General features: G+C 47.6%; 2 protein-coding genes across 7 annotated transcripts in view; one reads left to right on the forward strand and one right to left on the reverse strand.

Annotated features, from left to right (window-relative positions):
• Nucleotides 1-10,784, forward strand: part of CDIP1 (cell death inducing p53 target 1) — a 35,299-nt gene extending 24,515 nt beyond the window's left edge. For 4 of the 6 annotated variants that reach the window (XM_077828256.1, XM_077828255.1, XM_077828257.1 and 1 more), the window contains 4 exons: nt 2,669-2,767; nt 5,588-5,734; nt 6,521-6,782; nt 7,655-10,784. In XM_077828256.1, coding sequence (XP_077684382.1) covers nt 2,683-2,767; nt 5,588-5,734; nt 6,521-6,782; nt 7,655-7,766 — 606 coding nt within the window. In that variant the 5' untranslated portion in view covers nt 2,669-2,682 and the 3' untranslated portion in view covers nt 7,767-10,784. Of the gene's footprint in view, nt 1-634; nt 794-2,668; nt 2,768-5,587; nt 5,735-6,520; nt 6,783-7,654 lie in introns of all 6 variants that reach the window. The other 2 variants (XM_077828259.1, XM_077828260.1) reach the window with 2 other exon arrangements.
• A 1,957-nt stretch (nt 10,785-12,741) lies between these two features.
• Nucleotides 12,742-24,833, reverse strand: part of HMOX2 (heme oxygenase 2) — a 29,214-nt gene continuing 17,122 nt past the window's right edge. The window contains exons 3-6 of the mRNA XM_077828907.1: nt 19,777-19,894; nt 17,726-18,217; nt 13,725-13,845; nt 12,742-13,642 (exon numbers count right to left, since the gene is read on the reverse strand). Of these exons, the coding sequence (XP_077685033.1) occupies nt 13,518-13,642; nt 13,725-13,845; nt 17,726-18,217; nt 19,777-19,894 (856 nt within the window). The 3' untranslated portion in view covers nt 12,742-13,517. The remainder of the gene's footprint in view (nt 13,643-13,724; nt 13,846-17,725; nt 18,218-19,776; nt 19,895-24,833) is intronic.

Consider the following 24,833-nt stretch of genomic DNA (forward strand, 5'->3'; position numbering starts at 1 on the left):
AGATTTGTCCTTACTCAGGTACTTGCCTTGTTTAATTTTTCATGTCAAGGCCTTGTCTGTGCCTTGCTTAGCAGCTGCATGGAAGACGCATGGTTCAGAGACAGGCGGTAGAAGAGCAGGCAAAAATTACATCCCAGTTCTGGGCATCTCCAAGTCACTCTTCCCTTTCTCTACTGCAATGGGAGTCTGGAATCCCAGTCCTTAGTGCTGGACTCTGCTAAGGGGATGAAATTCCACTTGAACAGAATGTGATGCCATGAATTCTGCGCTGGCAGAGTCTGAGCTGTTTAATTACTGCTGCATTTCAGCGCCGTTTGCAGCGCCAGTAACCCTGGTTAACGGTGACCCTAAAAAATACTCTGTTCCTGGGGGCTGGAGTACCAGGGAATAGATAGCTCTTGTGCGTGCTGCAGCTTGTTTTTCAAAATAGCTATGTGCTTCTATTTGGAGGGGAAATAGTGTTTCTTACCCTTGCCAATCACTGTGAAATACTGCTCAAGGGGCAAGAAATACTGTATAAACTTGTGTATAAACCACCCTCTTAATCTCTTTATCTAAAAGCTTTGCTAAATGAGTGCCCTATAGGTAAACTGATACCCATCCCCTTTCCCTCTCCCTGTCGCTTCCCACTAAGGAGCCCTACCCCAGCATGAGGTGCTCAGCAGATCATTCCCAGTGATCCTGTAGTCCGGACTGCAGCAAGGGAAAGATCCTGGTGGGGGAGAAGTTTCCAGATGGATTCCCATATCAAGTGCATCCCTCACCCACGTAGAAAAGCTGTCTTGAAATACTGGTAGGAATGTGTCTGATCTACACGAGGCTATATGGTAGTGCTTGGTCCCCAAGTTTAATACTGTTGTTATCACACAGTCTCAGTCTAGCCCCAGGGCAAGTCCCAGCTCTTGCCCTCCAACAAAGTGCTATCTATAATCTAGGTGGCTACCCAGTGGTGATTAGTGCTGCCAGTGTATTTGACACCAGCCTGAGACCTTTTCAGAGCCATACTCAGTGTGTGCTGTGTAAGGGAAAATGTTTTATATTTCTGAATTAAAACACTGTGCTAGAAGCATGGATGAGCTGTGGACAGCTGCGTCCCAGCAGCAGGCTCCAAATGGGAGTGTGGTGTAAACCTACCTTTAGGAATGGATACCCAACATGGCTTCTTGTCCATTGCTCTCCTGCTGAAAAGCTGGCACTGCATGACCTGAACTGAACTTCCTAGTGAAAAGAGAAAGTGTAGGCTCCAACTGTGATGAGTTTATAATCTCCTGAGGAATGTCTTGACCCTGAGAGCTCTGGTTCCTCACTGGCACATGCACGGTCTCTGTGAGGAGTGTTGCTCTAGATAGCATGTTCCATTGCTGGGGGCTTTCTTAGTCATGAAAACATCCAGAAAAGAAGCCGTTCCCAGTAAGTACAAAATAAAGCACCCAGGACTTTCTGGATCCTGATCTTCCACGCAGGCTTCTTCCCTATTGATTCACACAGGGAGGGGGCAACCACTGGCCTGAATGGAGATTTGTGCAGATACAAAGTTCTTTTGCATATATACATAGACACACCCAGAAAGGGGTGTGGGGGAATCATTTTGCTCATTTGATAAAGTGTGTGTGTTTCCCCGCGGACAACTTCATCTGACTAACATGACTTTCAACCTGCATAATTTAGACAAGAATTTTGTCATTTTCTTGACTCAATCAGGGCATCTGATTTGCCCAGCTCTAGGCAGAAGAAAGGTAAAACTATTTGGAAACTAAAGATGATCCTTTTCCTAAGCCTCTCTTAGAAGCTGACTAGGCACTTCTAGGAAACTAATATTTAATTTCCTTCAATGCTTTATGGGTTTTTTCTTCCAGTTCTTGCCCCCTAGGTGTTGCTTTTTTAACATAAGACAAAGCTTTGATTCTAACCCTAATGAAGTGTGGATCCAGAGTTCAGGGCCTATGTTTTTCAGATGTGCGTCCTCTACCCCGATCCCACAATGATGCTGCTGATCTTTTTTGTAGAGCAGCTTCCATCCTGAATAATCCCAAAGCATTTAGGAAATATATGCAGGAATTGCATCAGTGACCTACAGCTGTTGTTTAACTCTCTACAGCCTTTTTAAGTACGACGGGAAGAAGGATAATGTATCCAATTGAAACAGCAGGAGAATATAGGGAGGTGGAATGTAGTTACTTAAAATCAAATTTAGACACTTGGGTTAATATTTTCCCTTTCATGAAAAATGCCGCAGTGGATAGGTCTACTATTATGCATCCCCTCTGCAAGCTCAGCTCTTCCAGCATAGCACCTTGAACACTGAGCTGGGTTAATTTTAGCACTGGCTCCTAGGACCGAGGGTCACTGAATCAGCAGCAGTGCTGCCTGCAGCACCATGGGTTCCCCATGAGTTCTGACCCCAGCTTGAGCTGCTTAGCTTGGGAGATATGAGGACAAGATCACAGCCCAGGGTGTTAGGGTTGGAGCGAGTGTCTGTCGATGAGCTGGTTTAGGATCCCACAAAAATGACACTTGTGGAAAAATCTGGTTCCTGTCGGTAACCCTAAAGCTCTCCCTCTCTGCCTGCATTGAGCTGTACTGGGGTGTGTGTGTGGGGGTGTGTGTGGATGCCTCTGTACTTCCAGGGGTGATGAGTTTGTATGTATTGTAATTCTTTTCCTTGTAGACCAGCTGTAAGCGATGTCCAGTGACCCTCCCCCACCCTACCCAGGGGGACCTTCTGCACCGCTAATAGAAGAGAAGAATGGCCCACCCACCATGTCGGGTAAGTTGCGGAGGATGGGGCATCCCATCTACATTGCAATCCAGTCCCAATGGCAATGGGAGTAGGGCAGATGCAGGGGAAACCCTGGGGCAGGTGGTCTCCTTACAGTCACACTGCTGGGTGCGGTGCACTGGGGTTGATGCAGAGCTGCTATAGCAGTGAAGTCAGCGCGTTGCTCCACTTCGATTTCAGACCCTTTACTACCTAACAGGGAGACAAGGAGAGGTCTGTGGCGCAGCTATGCAGTGGGTAGCTTGGAGAAGCTGTAATAAAACCATCCCAGGGTCTCCCGACCCCCAAGGGGTCTGGTCACCCAGCCAAGTGACTCTTTGTGCAGGCCAGACTCTAGCCCAGCATGGCAGGGCCTGCCTCTCTCTCCTGAACCTTCCAGGCAGTGACTCAGCTGTTGGCCAGTTGAGCAGTGTATTTCTCGTCCTTGCCTTGCTGGTCCAAGGAGTGACAGACTTGGTCGAAGCAGGTTGACTCCTCTCTGTAGAGGAGCCCCTGCCTCTGGCCTCATGCAGACCACTCTCACCAGGGCCCTTGACCAAATCTCGCTTCCTCTCCTGTGCTTTTGCTCCATGAGCCAGCTGCTGCCTCAGTTGATCACCCTCCTGCTGCCTGTCCCTTGTCTCTCTGGGCTTCCAAGTAACTGCTCTTCTGGGGATTCTGACCCCAACTTTGGGTGTTTTTCCACCCTCTGCCTCTCAGCTGGTATCTCTCAGGGATCCATCCTTGACTCCTCCTCCTGCCCTGGATGATCTCACCAGCTCTTGTGGCTCCCTGTACCCCCCTCACAAATCTGCCTCTTGTTTTCAGTCCAGTCTTGCTTCTCTGCCTGTCTCTCCACTGTCCCATCTTGAATGGCTCGCTGCCACCTTAGACCCAGCGTGGCTAAAACAAAGTCCCTGAGCTCTCCCACTGGGCCGTCTCCCCTTCTGCTTCTCTCAGTACCAGCTGCTCCCCTCCTTGGGGGTGCCTGGATCCTCCCTTTTTCTCCCCTCACACCCATGTCCTGCCCAAAATCCTGCCACCGCTGCATGGTGCTGTATAACTGAGTATGCAGCATGGTTCCTTGGGGTTTGTGAAACGTTTCTGTAGCCACAGGACCCCTCACAAGCTGAAGCAGACAGAGAATTGTTCATTATATATTTCTTTTCCACTGCTCTCCTGGCCACTTGAGGTTTGGTGGGCCCCAAATGGGTCCCATTGTTCCTGCTGAAAAGGTACCAAGATGTGCTTCCTCAGATACCTGTCTCAGATCCATCTGGCTGTGCATTTGCCTGTACCCTTTGTCTGGTAGGAGGGCATTAATCCCAGCATGCCAGGAGCCCTTTACTTTAAAGGGATAGTGATTGGCTGCTCAGAAGTCTCCCAGAATTCCTTTTTGAAGATGCTCGGCCCCATGATCACTGGAGTCAGGGTGGCTGCTCAGCATTCTTTGTACCTCCCAAAAAATCAGAACAACGGCTAGTAGCAAGCAGGTGGGATTTCTTAGCTCCTTAATGCAATGATGTGAATCGGCTTTGGGGGCGGGATTTTACTGCACTTTGAGTATCGGCCCATGCCTTGGCACTGCCCCTGTGTTGAGCGAGGGGGAGAGCTGTGCTTCCCAGTAACTCTGCAACTTGGTTTGAGCAGCAAGTACCTGACTATATTGGGGCATGGATCAGGTGCTCTCCAGGGCCTAAGGAGGCCCTTGAGACACCCAGCACTGGTATGTCTCTGCAGGCATGGCTGACGCAATGCAGCACACAGCACGTTAGTCTGAGGCAGGGTGGCTATGGCAGGTCTAAAATCCTAGTTTTCTCAGAGCAAAAGGAGCCAAGCTGCTGGTGGAGGCCTGCTGTGCACCCCTGGGGTGGATGCATATATACTGGAACTCCACGGACCCCAGTTCACATCCATCTCGGATGTGGAGATCCCAAACGAGGACTGGGACTGAAACCTGCCTGTCTGGCATAGCTGCAGCCAGAGGGGAGATACAGGCGAGTTGGACGTCAGTTGTTAGAGTGTACTGGCAGGCCAGTTCAGCTCCCAAATGGTCCTGCCCATCCCCCTCTCATCGTGGCTGCTCCCCCAGCTGGCCAGACTGAATGACTGTAGTTCATAACTATCTTCCCGAAGAGTCCATAGTGCTCTGTAAGAGAACTCACATCAGCCATGACTCAGATGGTTCCCAGCCCCCCAACAGAGCAGGGAGTAAGGCACAGAGCTATAGACGTTGGCTGGAACTGCAGGGGGCTGTTAGGCCAGTGCCCAAGCAAAATACAGCTGGTCTCCAGCTAATGCCTCTTCCAGAGTTTGGGCCTTTAATCCCGGTGCTCAGGGATCTGCTCTAGGCACCTTTTGCCTGTGTGGGGGGGCTTCCAGTACTGGCTGGGAGGGAGGAGCGCCCCCTGCTGAAGTATGGTCACTGCAGATGAGTTGCTCCCTGAACACGGTGGGTGTTAAAGTCCCTGAGTTGGGAAGGAGAGATGTTGGGGTCTCTTTGGCAGAGCTTGCTTGGCTGAGAGACACTTCCTGATTCCCTCTAGCACAGCACAGGGTTTCCAGTTTTGCTGGATTCTTCCCATTGGCAGTGCCTGGTTGTGGGTGTGGCCCTCATTGCAACATTAAGTTGATCTCCACCGGGTTGGTCTCTGCCAGGCCCCCCTTAATGTTGCACTCTATATGCTGGGGGCCTGGCTGCCACTGCAGCCTGGCTTAGAACGCCTCGGCTCAGCTGTGCTTTGCCACTTGCTGCCTCTCCCCTCCATTCTCCCCAGTGACCTCCTTCCAGTCCAGCTAATCCTTTATGCCTTCCACCTTTCCTTTCAGACAGAGTCTCCACTGCTGGAGTCCAGCCCTATGGGATGCCTGTGCCCCCTTCAGATTTTGGGCCACCCCCGTACGAGCCACCCCTGCAGCCAGGCTACATCCCCCCTCCCGTTTCTGCAGATGGCTCTGTGCCCTACATGCCCCATGGTGAGTATTGGAGGGGCTGGGTAATGCGGAGAATGGCTTTCAGCAGGAGCTCCGATGAATGTGTGCTCCTTCCAGACGCTTTGTCTTGGTGCAGTGAAAGGAGTCCAGAAATCTGACTGGACTATTGCCTGCTCTCCACAGCAGCCTGGGCTTCTCGCCATGCCAGCTGTCCTGCTGGGGAATACACAGTCGGTGCTCTCTGTGGCATAGCAGGATAGGATCTGGTGTCACGTGACCCAGTGTCAGTTATTGTCAGGACCAGGTAGGCAAACACAGTGGCTGCTGTGTACTCTCAGGAGCTCCCAGAGCTTAAGTGCTGGGTTCTGTGCTGTGGGCAGAGGAGATGTTCATTAGGGGTCTGGTGTTCTCCTAGAGCCAAGGTAGGAGCCTCAGCTCCCGGGCCCCTGTAGCCTACCTTTCTGGAGAGGTGTTGGTGGTAATCTGCGACTGACTCTGCCTGGTTCCTCTCTCCACAGTGCCCACTCTCCACAGAGCCATGTGCTGGGTTAGCAGTTACAGGGCTGCAGTGTCCTCAGTTGCACTCGCTGGGGTACAATGTGCCTACGACTCGTACAGTACCAGCTCAGTGGGACCCCGATCCTGGCTGGCCCTAGGCATTACCCATAATCAATGTACTAACTGTCATTGCTGAGCCCACAGAGCTAGCCAGCTGGGGAGCACTGAGCAGCTGGATGCTAACGTAGTCCCGCTGCTCAGAAACGTGGAACAGGGATCGCTTGTTAATGTGCTAAGGCCTCTCGCTGTGTGTGTGTTTATCACTGGCAGGTTATTATCCACCCCCAGGACCTCACCCTCCCATGGGCTATTACCCGGCTGCAGGACATTACCCCTCTCCTGGTGGCCACACAGCAACTGTCATTGTACCATCGGGGGCTGCAACCACGGTCACTGTGCTGCAAGGGGAAATATTCCAGGGCAGCCCCGTGCAGACGGTGTGTCCTCACTGCCAGCAGGCCATCACCACCGCGATCACACATGAGATAGGTCTCATGAACTTCCTCCTCGGCTTCTTCTGCTGCTTCGTCGGGTATGTGCCGGGAGGACGAGGAACTTTGCTGTTCTCCGGTGCCTTCCATTCGGGTCACTGACTGATTGGGGAGGGATGAGCTAAAGGAGCAAGCAGTGGACTTGCCCAAGCAGCACTGACTTCTCCTCTCTGTTAACTGGCTACTCGTCCAGCTGGCTTTATCCCCTACAGAGCCCCCCACAGGACTGGGCCTTGAAGCCCCTCTCGCCTGCTGCTGGCAGAAGAGGAAATTGGGCCAGGAGGTAGTGAGGCGCCATGCGGGTCCCAAGCTGCAGTGTGTGTGTGATAGTCCATGTGTGGCTCTGCACCGGCCCTTTGCCTTGCCTGGTGACCCTGTGCCTGTCCCTTCCATCTTAGCTGGGCTTGAGGCCAGTTGCTGGTGGGCTCTAGCCACTCCCTAGTACAGCTCTGGTGCTAGCAGGAAGCTGCCCCCACTGCACTCACCATGGTGTTATGAGAGCTCCTTTCGTGGGGAGCGTCTCTCTGCAGAGCGATGGGACTGGTTTTTTAGCTGGAAGGAGAATTTCCGGCTGGGCGTCCCTACGCTCCCAATTGTGAGCGTCCATCCAGCAGTGAATGATGTTAAATCAGGTGTTTTGCTGTGTTCTTTAAATATGGACCCTTAAAAGGCTTTGCTCTTCTCAGCCTGCTGGGAGGGGGGCGTCTGTACTGGGCTCCAAAGGGATGTTAGGACTTACTAGGGAAGCCCCCAGAGTTCAGTGGGAGCAGGTTTCATTGGGTGTCTGGGGTGGCAGCAGTGTGTGTGTGTGTAGTTAGTCGGCCAGGCTGTGAGGGGTAGAGTGGAGGCCCCAACGGAGCTTGCTGTGCCCTGCCCCTGCTCACTTGGCTTTGATCTCTCCCTCTTTTTCCAGATGTGATCTGGGCTGCTGCTTCATTCCATGTCTAATAGACGACTTCAAGGATGTGACCCACACTTGTCCCAACTGCAAAGCCTACATCTACACGTACAAGCGCATGTGCTAACAGCACCCCTAGGAGCCACACCTGCTGGAATGACGTCAGTCCCTCCTCCACGCCGATCTACACGTGCCGAATGCTCCTTTGCTTAGCCCTTCGTTGGTAGTGTGTGTTTATTTCCCCTTCCATTTTAAAAGAGCTTCGAATGCTGTAGTAGAGCGATGGTACTCACACGCTGACAAGGAAGCTGTAGGCCCACACCGCAAACAGCTAGAGCTGGTGTATAGATGTGAGCTCTGACAGGTAGCTGGGCTAGGCTATGAGATTGAATAGCTGCACCACTCACCTTGCCGTTCCAGCCGTCCCGTCTCGTCTCATCCTTACAGCTGTTTGCAGAGGGCTTAGAACTAGGATTGCAAATGAGGCATCAGACTGCACAGAAGACTTTTCCTTTCCGGATTATGTTTGCCCGTCAGAGCCACCTCTGTTGGTTTGTCCTACCTCACTTTCCTGCATTCCCCCCCCACATCAGTCACTATTGGTAGCCACTGTTAAAGGAGACAGTGATGTAAGGCAGACATCCTTCAACAGACAGCATGCAGGGACGGCCATTCCAATGGGCTCTTGCCCAGTTAGTGACAGACTGAGCCATTGCAATAGGGGGGCGCTTTCCTTCCATTCCATGATGGCAGCTCGCTTATTTCTCTAGAAGCTGTGAATACGTCTACTCCCACAGGACTGTGGGGTGCTGGGGTACTCCTGTGCTCACCAGCTCGGTCTCTTTTTAAAGCAGACAGATCCTGTGGTTGTTTAGTTGAGTGTTGCAGTTCTCTACAAACCACAAATTCAAAGCAAGCACATCCGTCCATCCCCAGGAAATGCAGTTCTTCTGACTGTTTTTCTTTGGATACCTACACTCACTCAGTTTCTCTGCTTTGTCTGTAGGCTAGCAGCAAGGGGGTGCATGTTGCTGGACAAAGACGGGCTGTCGTCCTTGGACTATGTAGTGTGAAAGGGAAGGTTTATTTTAGGGCCAGTGTTTGTTTAGTTCTGTATGTTGTGCTTTTACATCTGGCTGTGCCATGCAGCTGCGTAAAGCTAATGTTTGTTTCCTGCCTTGGAGCCCAGCCAGCTCTGCCTTGCACTGAAGGAGACGGGAAAGCAGCAGCTCTGTTTAGTTTGCAGGGGGCCAGGGCATGTTTTCAGGGGTGCGGTTCTGTTTCTTTTGAAGTGCTTTGGGATCTTAGAGCTTCAGGTGTCAGTCCCTAGGTCTGGCTCTTCCATGGGTGTAATGGCTCCTGTGATCACCCTGTGGGTTACAGAAGGCATCTGCCACCATTTGAGGCACAGATGAAGAGACAACCCTTTATTTGCAGTGCGGGTGCAGGCATTAGCCCACCAATTCTGTATGGAAATTGGCAGCTACTAGAAATCCCCATCCTCAGTTGTCTTGAGAAACTTTCCTTACAAAGCCAGGGAGGGGGAATGGAGCAGTAGCTCCTGCTGTGAGTCTGCCGGAATCATGAAGCCACTTTTACTCTTCGGGTGCTGTAGACCCTACCATATGCCAAGGGATATGAAAGCTCAGCCTGTGGGAGGCAGTGAGGGTTGGTTCTCTCTGGAACTCAGCATTAAGTAGCAGTTTTTTCCCTGCTCCCCCACCCACCCCACCCCCAAATCTAGTGAACAATGAGCATGAGAAGAGAGCTAGAAGAATGGGCCTTATCTTGTTCCCATTCATTCAGTGGAATTCAGGAGCTTGAGGCCCTCTGTGCTCCAACCTCTCCCATGGACTAGCTGGAGCTGTCTGTCTAGTGTGAAATAATAGAAACCATGTGTGCATCTGCCTTTCCTTTGCCTTGACTTTCTAATAAGCTTTCACCTGGGACTCAGTGGTGTAGCCATTAGCCTTTGTCACCAGAGACCTGGGTTCACATCAGTAGCCAATCACAAGTGCAATGGGCTTGGTGACCTCACTGAATATCTTATCCAAATCCATCAGCCAGTCAGGAGTCTCCAGTCAAGAGCACTCTCCCCTGTCAGAGTAAGAGGTGGGGAAGCCTGAGGAGTCCCCACACTCATCTGCCTTCATCACCATCAGCTCTAGCCGCTGTGGTCAGCCTCCCTCCTGCCCCCTTCTGAAAGACCTGTCTATTGAACCCACACAGTGCAGTGAAAGGGAAGGTGGATGACTCTAGCCATTCTGGCTATGACAGTATTATGCTGCTCTCTTCCTAGGCATGTAGGTTTGCAGCATATGCCTTGTTCTTATTTTGTTCTGTTCACATTTGTTTAATGTCTATGTTTGGGGGATAGAAAAACTGGTGAATCTCTCTCAATGCACTTTTTCATTATGCTACCTAGGGCCCAATGTTTCATTACGCCCCACTAATATGGCAATGCATCCAAGTGGGTAGATAACTCAATGCAGCACTGTAGGGGAGCTTGTTTTTATTTTAATTTAACTATATTATTATTTAAATGGCCACCAGGTTGTAACTAACTTACCAGAAATGTGAATCCTCTACCCTTCAAGCCCAATCAGTTTTTGCATGAAAATGAAGAGTCACTGTCCAGAGGTCCATCACTAATGGGTATGGTATGAATTAGTCTATGCACAGGGTTCTGTTCTGGTTCCTTTTTTATACTAGGAAGAAGAAATGTAGATTTTGGAGGGTTAAAACTAGCTGATGTTATTGGGATGCTGAGCCCAAGGCTATTCAGGGAGCCTTTGCTGAATCTCCATTTTTCAGTGGCTCTGTATTTCAGTTTATTCCAGCTGATGTAATCCTTTCTGGTTTGTGTCTCTTGAGTGCATGCCCTCAAAACACAGTGAAGATCTGCTCTTTGGCTGTCACCCCCCTCATTAAACTAGGTCAGATGTATGCACATGGGGGCTCTAGCCCTCCAGGTCATGAATGTGAAATGGTTGATTTTGTTCTTTAAGCTGATTGGTTAGAGAGAAACAGCCCAAAGCATGGCCCTGACTTCATTTGATGTCAGGAGTGAATTATTCTGTACTTAAAAAGCAAACTGTTGGCGCTTTTACATAATATTTGTATATAAATAAAAGACAGAGCCTGATCTCACTGTACTGCTCTTCTTTAAGCTCTCTGAGATTTGGATGTCTCAAGGAAATGGTAGTGAGACAGTCTTTCCACACTGAGGTACGTGGCCCACAAAGCTGGCCCAGGGCAGCATTGCCCGGATAGTGGTTCAGGCCAGGTCTTGGCAGAAAGATTTCTATGGTTACAGCCAGCACAATGTGGCTCTTTTCTTGGTTGGAGACTAAGGTGAGAAAATTCCTGTCTTGCCAGGTCATGCCTGAGGCACACTAGCATTGGGGAAGGTTGCAGTACAGTCTAGGGCTAAAACAACTTCCCTCTAAGGCATCAATAATAGTTGTATGTGCTAACTGGACCCCTTCCTGTACTGAAGTGGGAGGAAAAGTTAAAAACATGAAAAGGTCAAAGTGGCTTTCACCAGAACTCTGGGGGTGAGGGGAGAAAGGGTAGGAAACTTTCCAGGTGAGACTAGAGCCCATGCAAGCAGGCTGGAAAGGAGAACTTTTTCAATATCAGTTTTGAGGGATAAGATCAATGATCACTTCCAGTGATCATTATGAGGGGTCATTTTAAAAACTGAACACTAACTCACCACCCTTTGCCCACAAGAGGGAAATGGAGGCAAGGAAGCATGTGGAGGAGGAGAAGGAAAAAGAGAGGAAGCATGTGGAGGAGGAGAAGGAAAAAGAGAGGAAGCATGTGGAGGAGGTGGAGAGGATAAAGGCCCAGCAGAATATACCAACAAACCCTAGCAATCCTTCTCCAGGTACCACTTCCCATCCCAGAAAGTTCCCCACCTACAAGGCAGGTGATGATACTGAGGCCTTCTTAGAAAACTTCAAAAGGGCCTGGCCTTGGGTACAACATCTCTACTGACCAATACATGGTAGAGCTGAGGCCGCAGCTCAGTGGACCCTTAGCTGAGGTGGCAGCTGAAATGCCTAAAGAACACATGAACAAGTATGAACTGTTTAAATCCAAGGCGAGAGTCAGAATGGGGATAACAGGGGTGGGAAGAGCTCCTCTGGAATCAGACCTCTGCCTCACAGCACTGACCTGGCTATAGTAGGACACCACTCCTCCAAAGGCATTCAGGTTGCCCACTGTGGGCTTGGTGTAAAGGTACAGTGGTATACCCTTTCCAATAGCACAAACCCCTGCTGTGAAAGTCTAGGAGACCTGAGCCTGCTGTGGCCCATGGTTTCAGAAGATAATACATCAAGCAATCCCAGCTCTCTAACAGACAGAAAATTGCATATGAAAGCTACTGGGGAAAGAAAAAATTATATTCATCTGCATCCTGTGCAGCATGAGGAAAGCTTGGTTTCCTTAGTTAACCGGATACAATTCACATGCTAGAAGATCCCTCCAAAACCCTCCCCAGCCCTTGGACAGGGCTCCTGCAATAACATCTACAGTGCAATTCAGTTCATTGTCACACACTAGAATCTGGTTTCCATAATGATTAGACAGTCTGAGGGGGAAGATCTGTTCCTTTGTGACAAAAGCAGCCCTCACTTTTGAGCAGTCAAGTGTCTGTTGGACATAAGGAGCAGAAGGCAAACTACTTCCTTTGAGAGTCTCAGGTTAGGAAAGAATGTCACAAGGTTTTACATGCAGCTATGGTATAGGTAAGCAATTCCACCTCTTGAGGTTGAGCTAATAAACTGAATAATTTTGGAGGCAAAAACCAAAGCTAGTCTGTCCAGAGTGCCCAGAAGAATGCCAGTTGGAGATCCAGTTGAAAGGAGTGAGTGGAAAGTCAAGGTTTCACAACACTGCACAGAGTAATTACCAGTGCCAAATTAAGCCTCCTAAATGAATTCCATGCTGTGAATACATGCTCCCTGTGCAACCTTGCATCCATCCCTGCGGAGATGAATTGACTGTAAAGGCCAGTTTGCAATGAAGTTCTCAGGGACTGGACCTCTCCTCTTCCACCTCTCTGCATGAAGAAAAACTCCCTTACGAAGATATCAGAGTATAAACTTTATTGGGTCAAAGGCTTTATCACAATTAAGTTACATGAAAAAGTTAACCGTTAACTTTAATATATACAAGGACTTGCTCCCCCAGCCCATGGGAAGTTATTTGCTCAGCAATTGCTACATGCCAGGCAAAAAAAGGACCCTAATTTATAAAATTGGTTTTGAGCCTAGGGTCCTTGCAGCATGAGCAGCGAGTTATTCTGCCTTTGGGGCAACTGAGCTGTTTTTGGAGCAGTTTGAATTCCCCTACCACCACCTTCTCCTTGGGAAGGACAAAGTGCAATTCCTGATTGAGCCAGCTCTGAATGCTCTGTCCCAGTGTCACAAACTATGTGCTTGATCAGCATGTGAGGAGCTATACTACATTGGAAGGGGCAAACACTATCAAACCCTAGCCTGCTCAGGGATATGAAGAGCTGATCATTTGACAATAGGTGGCTAAAGCCATCCCCTGATTTAAGACCCGCATCCGGTCACTACAGATTTTGGCTTCAAGTGGCAGTTGTGGAGCTAGACTACAATTCCTGCATTAAGTTACTAGCTCAGAACCCTGCTGGGTAATTATATAGATTACTAGGTGTGGTACCATGCAGTATTTGGATTATTGGTATACAAACAGTCCTAGGCATTCACTGCAGATTCTGGTTTATTGTTTACTTAAATCTTGCATTTAAAAACTCCACCAACAACAGAGGAGCAGTCCCAAAAAGTGTGTGTTCATCTGCTTGTGTCACCATGAGGTAACTCCATCTAGTGTCCATCCATCACATCACATACCAGGCTGCAACACCTGCAGCCAAGGCAATGCAAGCTGCAAGGACAAACTGTATGGTGGGCTGCTTCAGCATGGCCATGGCAACGTGATAAGGGCAGCCAGAGTCCCCCTTGCCTGCAGGGAAGGGCAGAAAGCACTGTTAGCGATATTACATTAAACTGCATTTCTGGGGTACTTGTAATAAAAGAAAACCTACCTAGTTTTGTGGCATAGTATGGGCACTTGCGCAGGTCTCCTTTTCCATCATGCACTGGGAGCCCTCCATCCTGGGCTTCTTCCGTTAACAATGCACCAATTTTGTCCAATTCATCAAATACCTGCCAGGAAAAATGAAGATTCAATGAGAGTCACCAAGAGCATACAGCACTTCACAGCCATTCTTGTAAATTTCACTTAAGTGCAGTTTGAAGTTGAAGTGTCATCTCACATTTAGTCTCAGTTTCCAGATCAAATTAGCTCAGCTAACAAGAGCTGCTGGCCAAGGTCTTCAGAAGGGACTGGTAATTTGGGTGCCCAACTTGACATTTTAAAGGGGTCTGGGTCTTCAGAACATGCTGATCACCCATCTTCTCAAAAGTTGGACCCCCCCCACAACCCACAGTCACTTTTGAAAGTCGTTGCTTCTTTTCCTAGCTGCCAGCCCTGCAAACTCAGTCTGAGGCTTGAGTGTTAATACTGGGCACCTACCTTTAATACGTCAGCTGAATTAGGAATTTTGGTGAAGAACCAAACCAGTGAACTCGAGCTCAGGGGTTCTCAACCTTTTTGCTGAGGCCCTCTCAACATGCTATAAAAATTCCATGGCTCACCTGGGCCACAACAACTGGTTTTCTGCATATAAAAGCCAAGGCCAGGGCTAGGGGGTAGCAAGCAGCACAACTGCCCGGGCCCCACAAAGCTAAGTTGCTCAGTCTTCGGATTCAGCCCTGGGTGGTGGGGCTCAGGGCCCCAGCCCCATGCAGTAGGGCTTCAGCTTTCTGCCCCGGGCCCCAGCAAGTCTAACGCTGGCCCTGCTTGGTGGCGGCCCAGGCCCCTGGTTGAGAACCACTGCTCTAGCTCACTCCCCCAGGGCAGACTTACTCTGCAAGGCTAATGAGAATTAAATTCTCTCTTCTAGTTCTGATGCACTTGGCAAGCGGGGCCATTTTCAGTAAACTTTTCAGACTAGAACTAAACCCTTGAACAGAGTACTAGGGTTTATTTTTAGTTCAATATTTATTAAATGAAGTGTGCAGCTCCAAGTACTCTGAGGCTAACAACATGACTTCTCTGTTGAAATGCTACTGTGCAGCTTGCTCCAGCAATGTTACTCATTAAACAGAACAGTTTCATGCAGCACTGTAAAACAGGATGAGCCCTTTACATGCTGGCACCTGAAACAGGTGTCTAGGTTGCAGGTGAATCTTGTGGTTTGTGTGGACTTTACATGACACAGCACTCCCGCCAGCAACAAAGGTAGCAGAACTTTCAGTGAGCCCTGTGAAACTGGAGGGACAGGGTGCTGGCCTTTTGTACTGGAACGAGTGATTCCTTAAATCCTAGAGGTTGTGAAGAAATCCCATCCTCCACCCTTCCGTGACAGTCATGAAGGAGGGGAAATAACCCTAGATACATCAAGGAGGGATCACCAGCAAGAGGGCACATCCCACACGGTCAGTCCACAGAGTTATTATATGGGGACTTGCTCTTCTTCCCCCCATTATGTTTACATACAGAGCAGTCCTAAAAAACAAAGATCTTGAAATGCCTACTGGGGACTATCTGTGCCTACAGGCCCCTGAAAAACAAACATCGGAGAAGTGCCAACATCTGACTGTCATAAACAGCACTAATTGTTCTCTAGTGCATCACATGAAATCCACATACGCAATGAGATTCATGGTCTCTCTACTCCTGTTTACTCCCAAGGAGGGCAAATGTCAGTTTGGAGGGGTCAGCTCCATTTACAGCCCTATTTAAAACTGATTTCTCCAGAGCTGGCCGGGCCATGGGAATGTTACAGCCTGGAACTCTGCCCTGTTTGCAAGTGAGAGATTCAAGAGATCTTTCTTGTTCATCTTACAGGGTTTCACTGAAGGTGAAATGCCTGCACAGCACCAAGCATATTCTGGGAGCTACTGTTACAGGAATAAAAAAGTCAGAGTCCCAGGTAAGACAGGGCAGGGTGGGATTCTACTCCACACAGATGAGAATACTGCTTTCACCAGCAGTGTTCCCAGGCCTCTCCCAAGTGCCTAGAGGAAAAGTTGGGAGGTCTCAGTGAAGTGTATTAGCAACTCAAAAGAGCCTTGAGTATTGTAGAAGGGTTGAGGCCACCAAGCTCTGCTGCTGTTCCTTTCCCTTTAGACTCTGGACTGAAAAAACCCTTTCCCAATCCATTCTCTCCTCAGACATTCCTGCGAGCTTCACTCTGCTCCCTTTACTCCCTGTGAACACATTTTCGGTTCCCCCCTGCCCTGCATCCCGCCCCCAAACAGAGTGCTGAGCTTCATCATTACCCTTGATTCTGTCTGCTGGCAGAGAGCCCCTCCCAACTTGGAGTGTGAGGGAGTTTTAGTCAACAAAAGTTAAGGAGAACTACAGCACCATTCGCTGGGACCTGTGTCCCCTATGTTCTGAACCCAGCTATCACAGCTTGAACAAGGCAAGAGAGTACTTGGATACTTTTATTCCAGGGTTGTGTTTTTTTTTTTTTTTTTGGGGGGGGGGGAGAAGAGGGGAGGGTTTGGCAGGGGGGAGAAGGGGAGGAAGAGAACTACTTTTGGTAGAACTGAACTGGGAATGTAAGAAATCATAACTTGTGCTCCTCTGTGCTCTCACACTCCAGCCAACAGGGGAAAGCATCAGGTAGGGATTCAATATGACATGGAAGAACACATCAAATAAATAGGGCAAGACTATGACAGAAGCATCCTGCTGCTTGGTGTGAAGCTTGGAGAGGAGGCTCAAATAGTTTGCATTTAACTTGTGCAGAAGGTACAACCCAGCATGCTCAACAGGGTAGATGGGTGCTGTTGGGATAATTGGGCCTACAAAATTTACCTTAATTGTGAGTTCAACTGGAGGAAGCGAGTGTTGATGAGAAAAGATACGAAAGGCAGCGGAAAGGGGGGGCAGACTGAATTACTCTAAACGAAAAGGCCTAATGATGTAATTCAAAGACTGTATTAAGATCATGCCTGGTAAACAAGCACGGAATCAGAAAATCAATGAAACAAAATAGAGGTGTCAAAGACTAGGCCTAATCGGTGGAACAATTAGGGGATAGGCCCTTTGTGGGTCTTTAAAGAAAGATTTGGGAGAAGAAAAAAATTGGCTACTTGAGCAAGCTTCACCACCATGGTGCCACCCCCACTATCTCCTGGGACCCTGGGCCTTTGTCATCTCAATCCCGAGATGTTCTGACCAGACGAGGCCAGAGAGGAACCTAATTTAATACTATTTAATGCTGGACAGTGACTGGGTCATGTTAACCCCATCTAAATTAATGCAACAATACTTAAGTGCATAGAGGCTAAAACAGGTAGAACCTGTACATCAAAACTTGTAGTCTCCCATCTGATTGATAGGGAGTCAAAACAGGTTGTGTGGTCCTGATGACCCACTGCATGCTGGAATGTTTAGTCTCCAGGTTACACCTTCAGATTAAAGAGGTAAAATAGCTACAGTCTGCTCCGTTTTATATAAATACAAAGCAGCCCTCAGGATCCTGCTAAATCGTCAAGTCAGCCTTTAGATGGCCAGAATGTGGAAGCCCCCGAGTGTATGATGCATTTGGCTAATTAAGTGCTTCCTTGGCACTCCAAAAGGTTGGAAGTAGGTTCAGATAAGTTTGTGGGGTTTTCCCCATTGGAGAAAGCCTGGTTTCTTCCCCTTATCTTACTGAATACTTAAGCATGTATTAATTATTGGCATTACAATAACTCCTGGAGGCCCCAACAAAGATTTGAGCCCAAGCATGGTAGTGCTCTACGTGTCCTTAGTAGAGACATCAGATGCAGTTTGCATTTCTTGTTTAAAAGGCTTATAGCTCTACTCTTTCCTCCTTCCCCTGTTTACATTACACCTGGATTTAGCTAATGCCATCAGTCCTGCACTGTCAGGAACATTAACGTTCCATCTAAACCAGGTAGAAGATTAAAGCAGCGTAGCTTATTTAGGTACAGGCAGTTACAAGAGTTTGGGGATGCATGGTACCTGCATGTTGAATTCAAATGCCTTATTGGCTTCCTCCACAATCCTCTCCTTGGCTTTCTTGTCCAAGTCCAGGGCATTTATCCTGGCCCTGTAGAACTGTTTGAACTGCTGTGCATTGGAAATGTTGTCAAACACATAGAACTGGATCCCTTCCCCAGTACTGGGCAGCTTCAAGGCCCTCTGGGCTACCTTCTTGAGTACCTGGCCCCCAGACAGGTCCCCCATGTACCGTGTGTAGGCATGGGCTACCAGCAGCTCTGGCTCATACTGCCCAACATGATGGATTCTGTCTACGTAACTCCTAGTTGCCTCTGAACACTGAATCTTCTCTTTCCAATTTTCCCCATAGAAATACTCCATGTCTTTAGCCAATGCTTCTTTCCGATGAAGCTCTAGAGGGAAGTACAATGGGGCAAATGCAGGGTGGTCCTTGTTGCAGTCCATTTCCTCTTCCAGGGCAGAGTATGTGTAGTAAAGTGCCACAGTAGCCAACTAGGAACAAAAGCACAATGTATGTGAGAGACCACTTGCTGGAAAGAATGATGTATTTAGACAGATTATGTACAGACCCATGCGTTCCTCCCAATAAAGCACACTCCATACAGACCACACTTGCCCCACCATATTATCTATTAGGCTAGGAAGGAATCTTAAAAGGAAATGGTGAAGTCCCTTTGCTTGGGACACATCCAGACATGAGACTGTAGGGACAATCCTGCAGGAACTGACAGAACACAGATGAGATGTCCTGAGAAATCTTCTCTCCCTCAGATTTCTGTACTGGAGAACAGACTTCCCCTCAAGGCATTGGACTGGGAGCCCAGAGTTCTAGGTTCTACTGCCAGTTCTGCTATGGACTTGTCTAAGGTGATGCAGCAAGTCACTGAACCCCTATGCCTCAATACCTATCTGTAAAATGGGGACAACACATCCTACTTCAAAAGGGTGTAGAGAAGCTTAATTCATTACTGCTTTAAGCCCCTCTAAGGGAAGGCACTATTTGGATGTGCAGACTGTTATGATCAAAAGATGATGTTCATATGTCTATGCTGAATGCTCTGATCTGCCCAAAAGGGACTGGCAATTAAAACAATAGAGAAAACACCTTAGTATAAATAGCTAACATAATTCCCAATACTTTCTGAAAATTTCAACTGCACTGGCATTTATAGACCTGAGGCATGACGTTAAGGGGCTTCCAGAAGCAGTCATGACAATGGAGCGGTGGCTGAGCCAAACACAAGTGGAGTTACAACGCTCTGCACCAGGTCACAAACACCAAGAGCAGGGAGGCAGGCCCAGCCCCACAGGACATGAGCTGCTGCTGCTAGACACATGCGAGGTAAGCTCACTTTACAACCTCTCCCCAGGGCCTCCCTTCCACACCAAGCCTACCACCCATCTAGAACCTTCTTGCAACCCACTTGTCTGTGGGGACCCACTGTTTTGGAAACACTGCTTTAGCTCTCCATTAATTGGTTTTCCAGACCAGCCAGCACAAGGTGCTGTGGAGCAACTTTTAGCAATTTGGGTTGGGAGTCAGCTTACTATGCCAATTCTGTAGCACTACAAGGTACTGCTAATTCTGGGAGTGAGACACCATGCTGGATTCCCTGACATGTTACACACAGCGTCACTTCTAGGCAAGTCAGGTTTCCAGCAGTTTAGTTTGATTTAGTTTGCCCATGACAAGTAAAAATCCACACCCAGAACATAAAAAATAAAATTACCTGGCTCTTATATAGCCCTTGTCATCAGTAGATTTCAAAGGGCTTCAGTCTGATGTAGGGAAGTATTATCCCCCTTTTAGAGACTGGGAACTGAGGGAGAGAGGCTAAGCAAATTGCTCAAGTTCGCACAGGAAGTTTCTGAAAAAGCAGGGAACTGAACCCAAGTCTCCAGAGTCCCAGGTTAGTGCCCTAACCACTGGACCATCTTTCCTCTCATTGTAACAGTATGTCATGTCTCCAATTTGGGATAGAGCTTTCAACTCTACAGCTCAAGAGCTCATCACACATGCTGTTAAGGAAGCAGAGTTAGAAAGTGCAAACCTTAAAGAGCTCCTTCTTGATCCGTCCTTTCAGGAAGTCTTTGACAAACTGAGTGTTCTCTGCACGATCATGAGACTCTTTCGTCCCCTCCTTGAGCATCTCTGAGAGGTCAGTGGGACTGTGAAGAACAGAAATTCACAAAGGGCATGAGATGGAGAACATGCCCAAAGGATCCCAGGAAGATTCTGTAGGTCTTAAGAGCAACTTTTAAATTACACAGGGCCAGGGCCAGGCCCATACTTTGGACCAAGGCAGCTATTTGTGCTTCAGGCCAGTCCTGCATTAGACCTGGTGGAAAATGAATTCCTATTTGCTGATGGCAAGCTCCAGGAAGATGCCACCTGTGTCTTTTTGTCAATTAGTGCTAACTGACGTCCAGCTCAAGACAGTTATTCTCTGGCTCAAAATGTGGAGGGGAAATCCTGCTTCTCTGGCCACAGGGGACACAAAAAGCGCCGCTCCAAAAATCAGCCTGTTTTTTATTCCTGTGCACATCCCTAAGCTTCAGGGATACAGCTTACGTGAAATATATTACATAAACCTGTGTTGTAAGGTCCCCCAAGTGAGGTTTTGGACACCACCATCATGGTCTCTTAAAATGTTGTCGTTTGGATAGGACTGTGCCATCACATCATCACACTGTCAGCATGGAAGTACAAACACCACCATACAAAACATGCTGAAGAACAATCACCACAGCATGACGACATTACACTTGTCCTCTTGACATTTGGGGTTGTTTTGAACATCCAGTCTCAATATGTTAGCCTCTGAAACAGGCAGTCTCATCAAACCCAGGACTGTCCCACAAAGTCATCATCAGTGATTACCCCAGACGCAACAGAAATCCAACTGACAATGCTCAGAGAATAAGATCAAGCACAAAGGTGACAGCAGCTCATAAGAGATGTTGAATATACTACTGAGCTATAGTAGTGTGAATCCACATTCCAGCACAGTCTGGATGCGCCTTGAGGTGTGACAGGTAGCAATACCGGCAGGAGAGAGAGGCTAACAGGTATGGTCCATTCACCACATTCAGACACCCAAATACCAAGTCATTAAAACTGACTTTTTTGCACAAATTCCCCTACCGTGAATTCTGAGAGTATAGTAGAACCCCAGAGTTACAAACTGACCAGTCAAACGCACACCTCATTTGGAACCGGAAGTATGCAATCAGGCAGCAGCAGAGAGGGGGAGGGGGAAAAAGAAAATACAGTACAGTACTGTGTTAAACATAAACCACTAAAAAAAAAAAAAGAGAAAGTTTAAAAAAAAAAAAGATTTGACCTGGTAAGGAAACTGTTTCTGAGCTGGTTTCATTTAAATTAAGATGGTTAAAAGCAGCATTTTTCTTCTGCATAGTAAAGTCTCAAAGCTGTATTAAGTCAATGTTCAGCTGTAAACTTTTGAAAGAACCACAATGTTTTGATCAGAGTTACCAACAGTTCAGAGTTACAAACAATCTCCATTTCCAAGGTGTTCGTAACTGAGCTTCTAATGTAATCTCAGAATAGTAACCAAGCCCTTCACCACATGGCTGGTGATCTCCCTGTGATCACTGTATTAGCTGTGCACCTTTGACAGCCTCAACTGCACTCTGCCCATTAACCCAATCTCACTCATGTCTATTAACATTCCAAACCTCCGAGCTGCTTCAGTTAAAAAACAACCTGACCTCAATGTTTTCCCTACTCCCAGTTGTGGAATTGTCCCATAGTCAGTCCTGAACTAGTGCCAACTCGAAGATCGCTCAGCTTGTGACCCATCACAGGTAGGAAACAGTAACTCTTCCTTCCCAATGACACAGGACTTTCTTGTTTCTGGTACTAGTGCCTTGAGATGGCAGATTTTAATAATTTACTACAACAGATAGCCTTAGTTCCTGTCTTCCGACAATGGCCAATGCCAGATACTTCAGAGGGAATGAACAGAACAGGTAATCAAGTGATCCATCCTGTCACCCATTCCCAGCTTCTGGCAAACAGAGGCTAGGGACACCATCCCTGCCCATCCTGGCTAATAGCCATTGATGGACCGATCCTCCATGTCTAGTTGGCAGCCGGTGTCAAGTGGAGTGCCCCAGGGGTCGGTCCTGGGGCCGGTTTTGTTCAATATCTTCATAAATGATCTGGAGGATGGTGTGGATTGCACTCTCAGCAAATTTGCGGATGATACTAAACTGGGAGGAGTGGTAGATACGCTGGAGGGCAGGGATAGGATACAGAGGGACCTAGACAAATTGGAGGATTGGGCCAAAAGAAATCTGATGAGGTTCAATAAGGATAAGTGCAGGGTCCTGCACTTAGGACAGAAGAACCCAATGCACAGCTACAGACTAGGGACCGAATGGCTAGGCAGCAGTTCTGCGGAAAAGGACCTGGGGTGACAGTGGACGAGAAGCTATATATGAGTCAGCAGTGTGCCCTTGTTGCCAAGAAGGCCAATGGCATTTTGGGATGTATAAATAGGGGCATAGCGAGCAGATCGAGGGACGTGATCGTCCCCCTCTATTCGACATTGGTGAGGCCTCATCTGGAGTACTGTGTCCAGTTTTGGGCCCCACACTACAAGAAGAATGTGGATAAATTGGAGAGAGTCCAGCGAAGGGCAACAAAAATGATTAGGGGTCTGGAACACATGACTTATGAGGAGAGGCTGAGGGAACTGGGATTGTTTAGTCTGTGGAAGAGAAGAATGAGGGGGGATTTGATAGCTGCTTTCAACTACCTGAAAGGGGGTTCCAAAAAGGATGGTTCTAGACTATTCTCAGTGGTGGAAGAGGACAGGACAAGGAGTAATGGTCTCAAGTTGCAGTGGGGGAGGTTTAGGTTGGATATCAGGAAAAACTTTTTCACTAGGAGGGTGGTGAAACACTGGAATGTGTTGCCTAGGGAGGTGGTGGAATCTCCTTCCTTAGAAGTTTTTAAGGTCAGGCTTGACAAAGCCCTGGCTGGGGTGATTTAATTGGGGATGGGTCCTGCTTTTGAGCAGGGGGTTGGACTAGATGACCTCCTGAGGTCCCTTCCAACCCTGATATTCTATGATTCCACAGGTTGACTGTGCATTGTATGAAAAAATAATAGACAGCAGGTCTAAAACACAAGGAAGTAATTTCATTTGGTGACCACTAATTCTTATGTTATGAGGAGGAGTAAATAACACTTCCTTATTTACTTTCTCCACACCAGTCATAATTTTATAGACCTCTATCATAGTCATACCCTTAGTCATCTCTTTTCCAAGCTGAAAAGTCCCAGGCTTATTAATCTTTCCTCTTACAGAAGCTGCTCCAACGTCCTAAACATTTTTGTTGCCCTTTTCTGTATCTTTTCCAGTTCCAGTATATCTTTTTGAGATGGGGCAACCACATTTGCACACAGTATTCAAACTGTGGGCATACCATGGATTTATACAGAGGCAATAGGATATTTTCTGTCTTCTTTTCTATCCCCGTATTAATGATTCCCAAAGTTTGGTTCGCTTTTTTAACTGCTGCTGCACACTGAGTGGATGTTTTCAGAGAACCATCCACAATGATGCCAAGATCTCTTTTTTGAGCGGTAACAGCTAATTTAGACCCCACCATTTTATATGTAGAGTTGGGATTATGTTTGCTAACATGCATTATTTTGCATTTATTAACATTGAATTTCATCTGCCTTTTTGTTGCCCCGTCATCCAGTTTTGAGAGATCCTTTTGTAGCTCTTCGCAGTCTCAGACTTAACTATCTTGAGTAGTTTTGTATCGTCTGCAAATTTTGCCATCTCACTTTTTCCAGATCATTTATGAATATGTTGAATAGGCCTTGTCCCAGTACAGACCCCTGGGGGACACCATCATTTACCTCTCTTCATTCTGAAAACTGACCATTTATTCCTACCCTTTGTTTCCTATCTTTTAACCAGTTACCATCCCATGACAGCTTACTTTGCTTAAGAGCTTTGGTGAGGGGCCTTGTCAAAGGCTTTCTGAAAACGAATGAATTAGCAGGATAAACTGAAATTAAGAAAATATTCTTTGCATCTGCAGAATAGCCTACTGCCATCAAAAGCTCATTTAGAGAGACAAGGTGGGTGAGGTAGTATCTTTTATTGGACCAACTTCTGTTGATGAAAGTAAACAGAGCTCTGCCAGCTTGAGAGCTTCTCTCTTTCACCAACAGAAGCTGGTCCAATAAAAGTTATTACCTCATCCATCTTGTCTCTAATATCCTGGGATCAACATGGCTACAACCACACTGCAGAAACCTGGTTCCAGATGCTTAGCCAGTGACTTCCACCAGTTCTTTAGCTTGACTTTCTTTAAAAGCTCAGCAGCAAACATATACTGCTTGACTATTGGTTTTATATTTATTAAAATAATTTAAATTAGACTATAGTCTATTTAAGCCTTAACACTGGTTGCCAATGTTAAATGGGTTTACTTTTCAAATGAAAACTAAATTTAAATTAAGACAACAAAATCTGATTTTTAAAGTCAGTTTTGATCCACTCTAATAAACTGCTCTATAGGAGATGATAAAACACTCTCACCCTTCAATCCAGCAATGATTCCAGTCTCATCACCACATTCACTTCCTTCTAGGTCTTCCATACTTCCAATGCATGGACCAGCCTCCCGATCCCAGTGTGCCATGCCATGCCCTCAGCCTCTCATTCAAATCCCACTTTAAGGTCCATCATCTCCATGTAGCCCCACAAATATTACTCAAATGCACTCTCCACCCCAACCTTCAGTACAGGAGAGACCGTGAAAGGCTCTTTCTGGGTTTCCTAGTGCATCTGATTTTATCTACATCTTTTAGATTAAACTCTCTGGGGCAGGGACTGTGGGTATTGTAGCTACTGAGAACACTCTTGGTGCATAACAAAAAGAGTCAATATACTCCTGGCTATAGACGTGCGCTGCATTTTCATCTCACTAGAGGGTTTTTGATTTTTAGTAAAGTGAATAGATGCACTTTATCAAGTCACAGCATCTCCCAGTGGATCCTTAATGAAAGGGTTCAGCTTTGCAGCTGCTTCACCCCAGAAATGCACAAGACAAGACT

Source organism: Eretmochelys imbricata, chromosome 10 (genome assembly GCF_965152235.1).
Source record: "Eretmochelys imbricata isolate rEreImb1 chromosome 10, rEreImb1.hap1, whole genome shotgun sequence".
Classification (NCBI taxonomy): domain Eukaryota; kingdom Metazoa; phylum Chordata; order Testudines; family Cheloniidae; genus Eretmochelys; species Eretmochelys imbricata.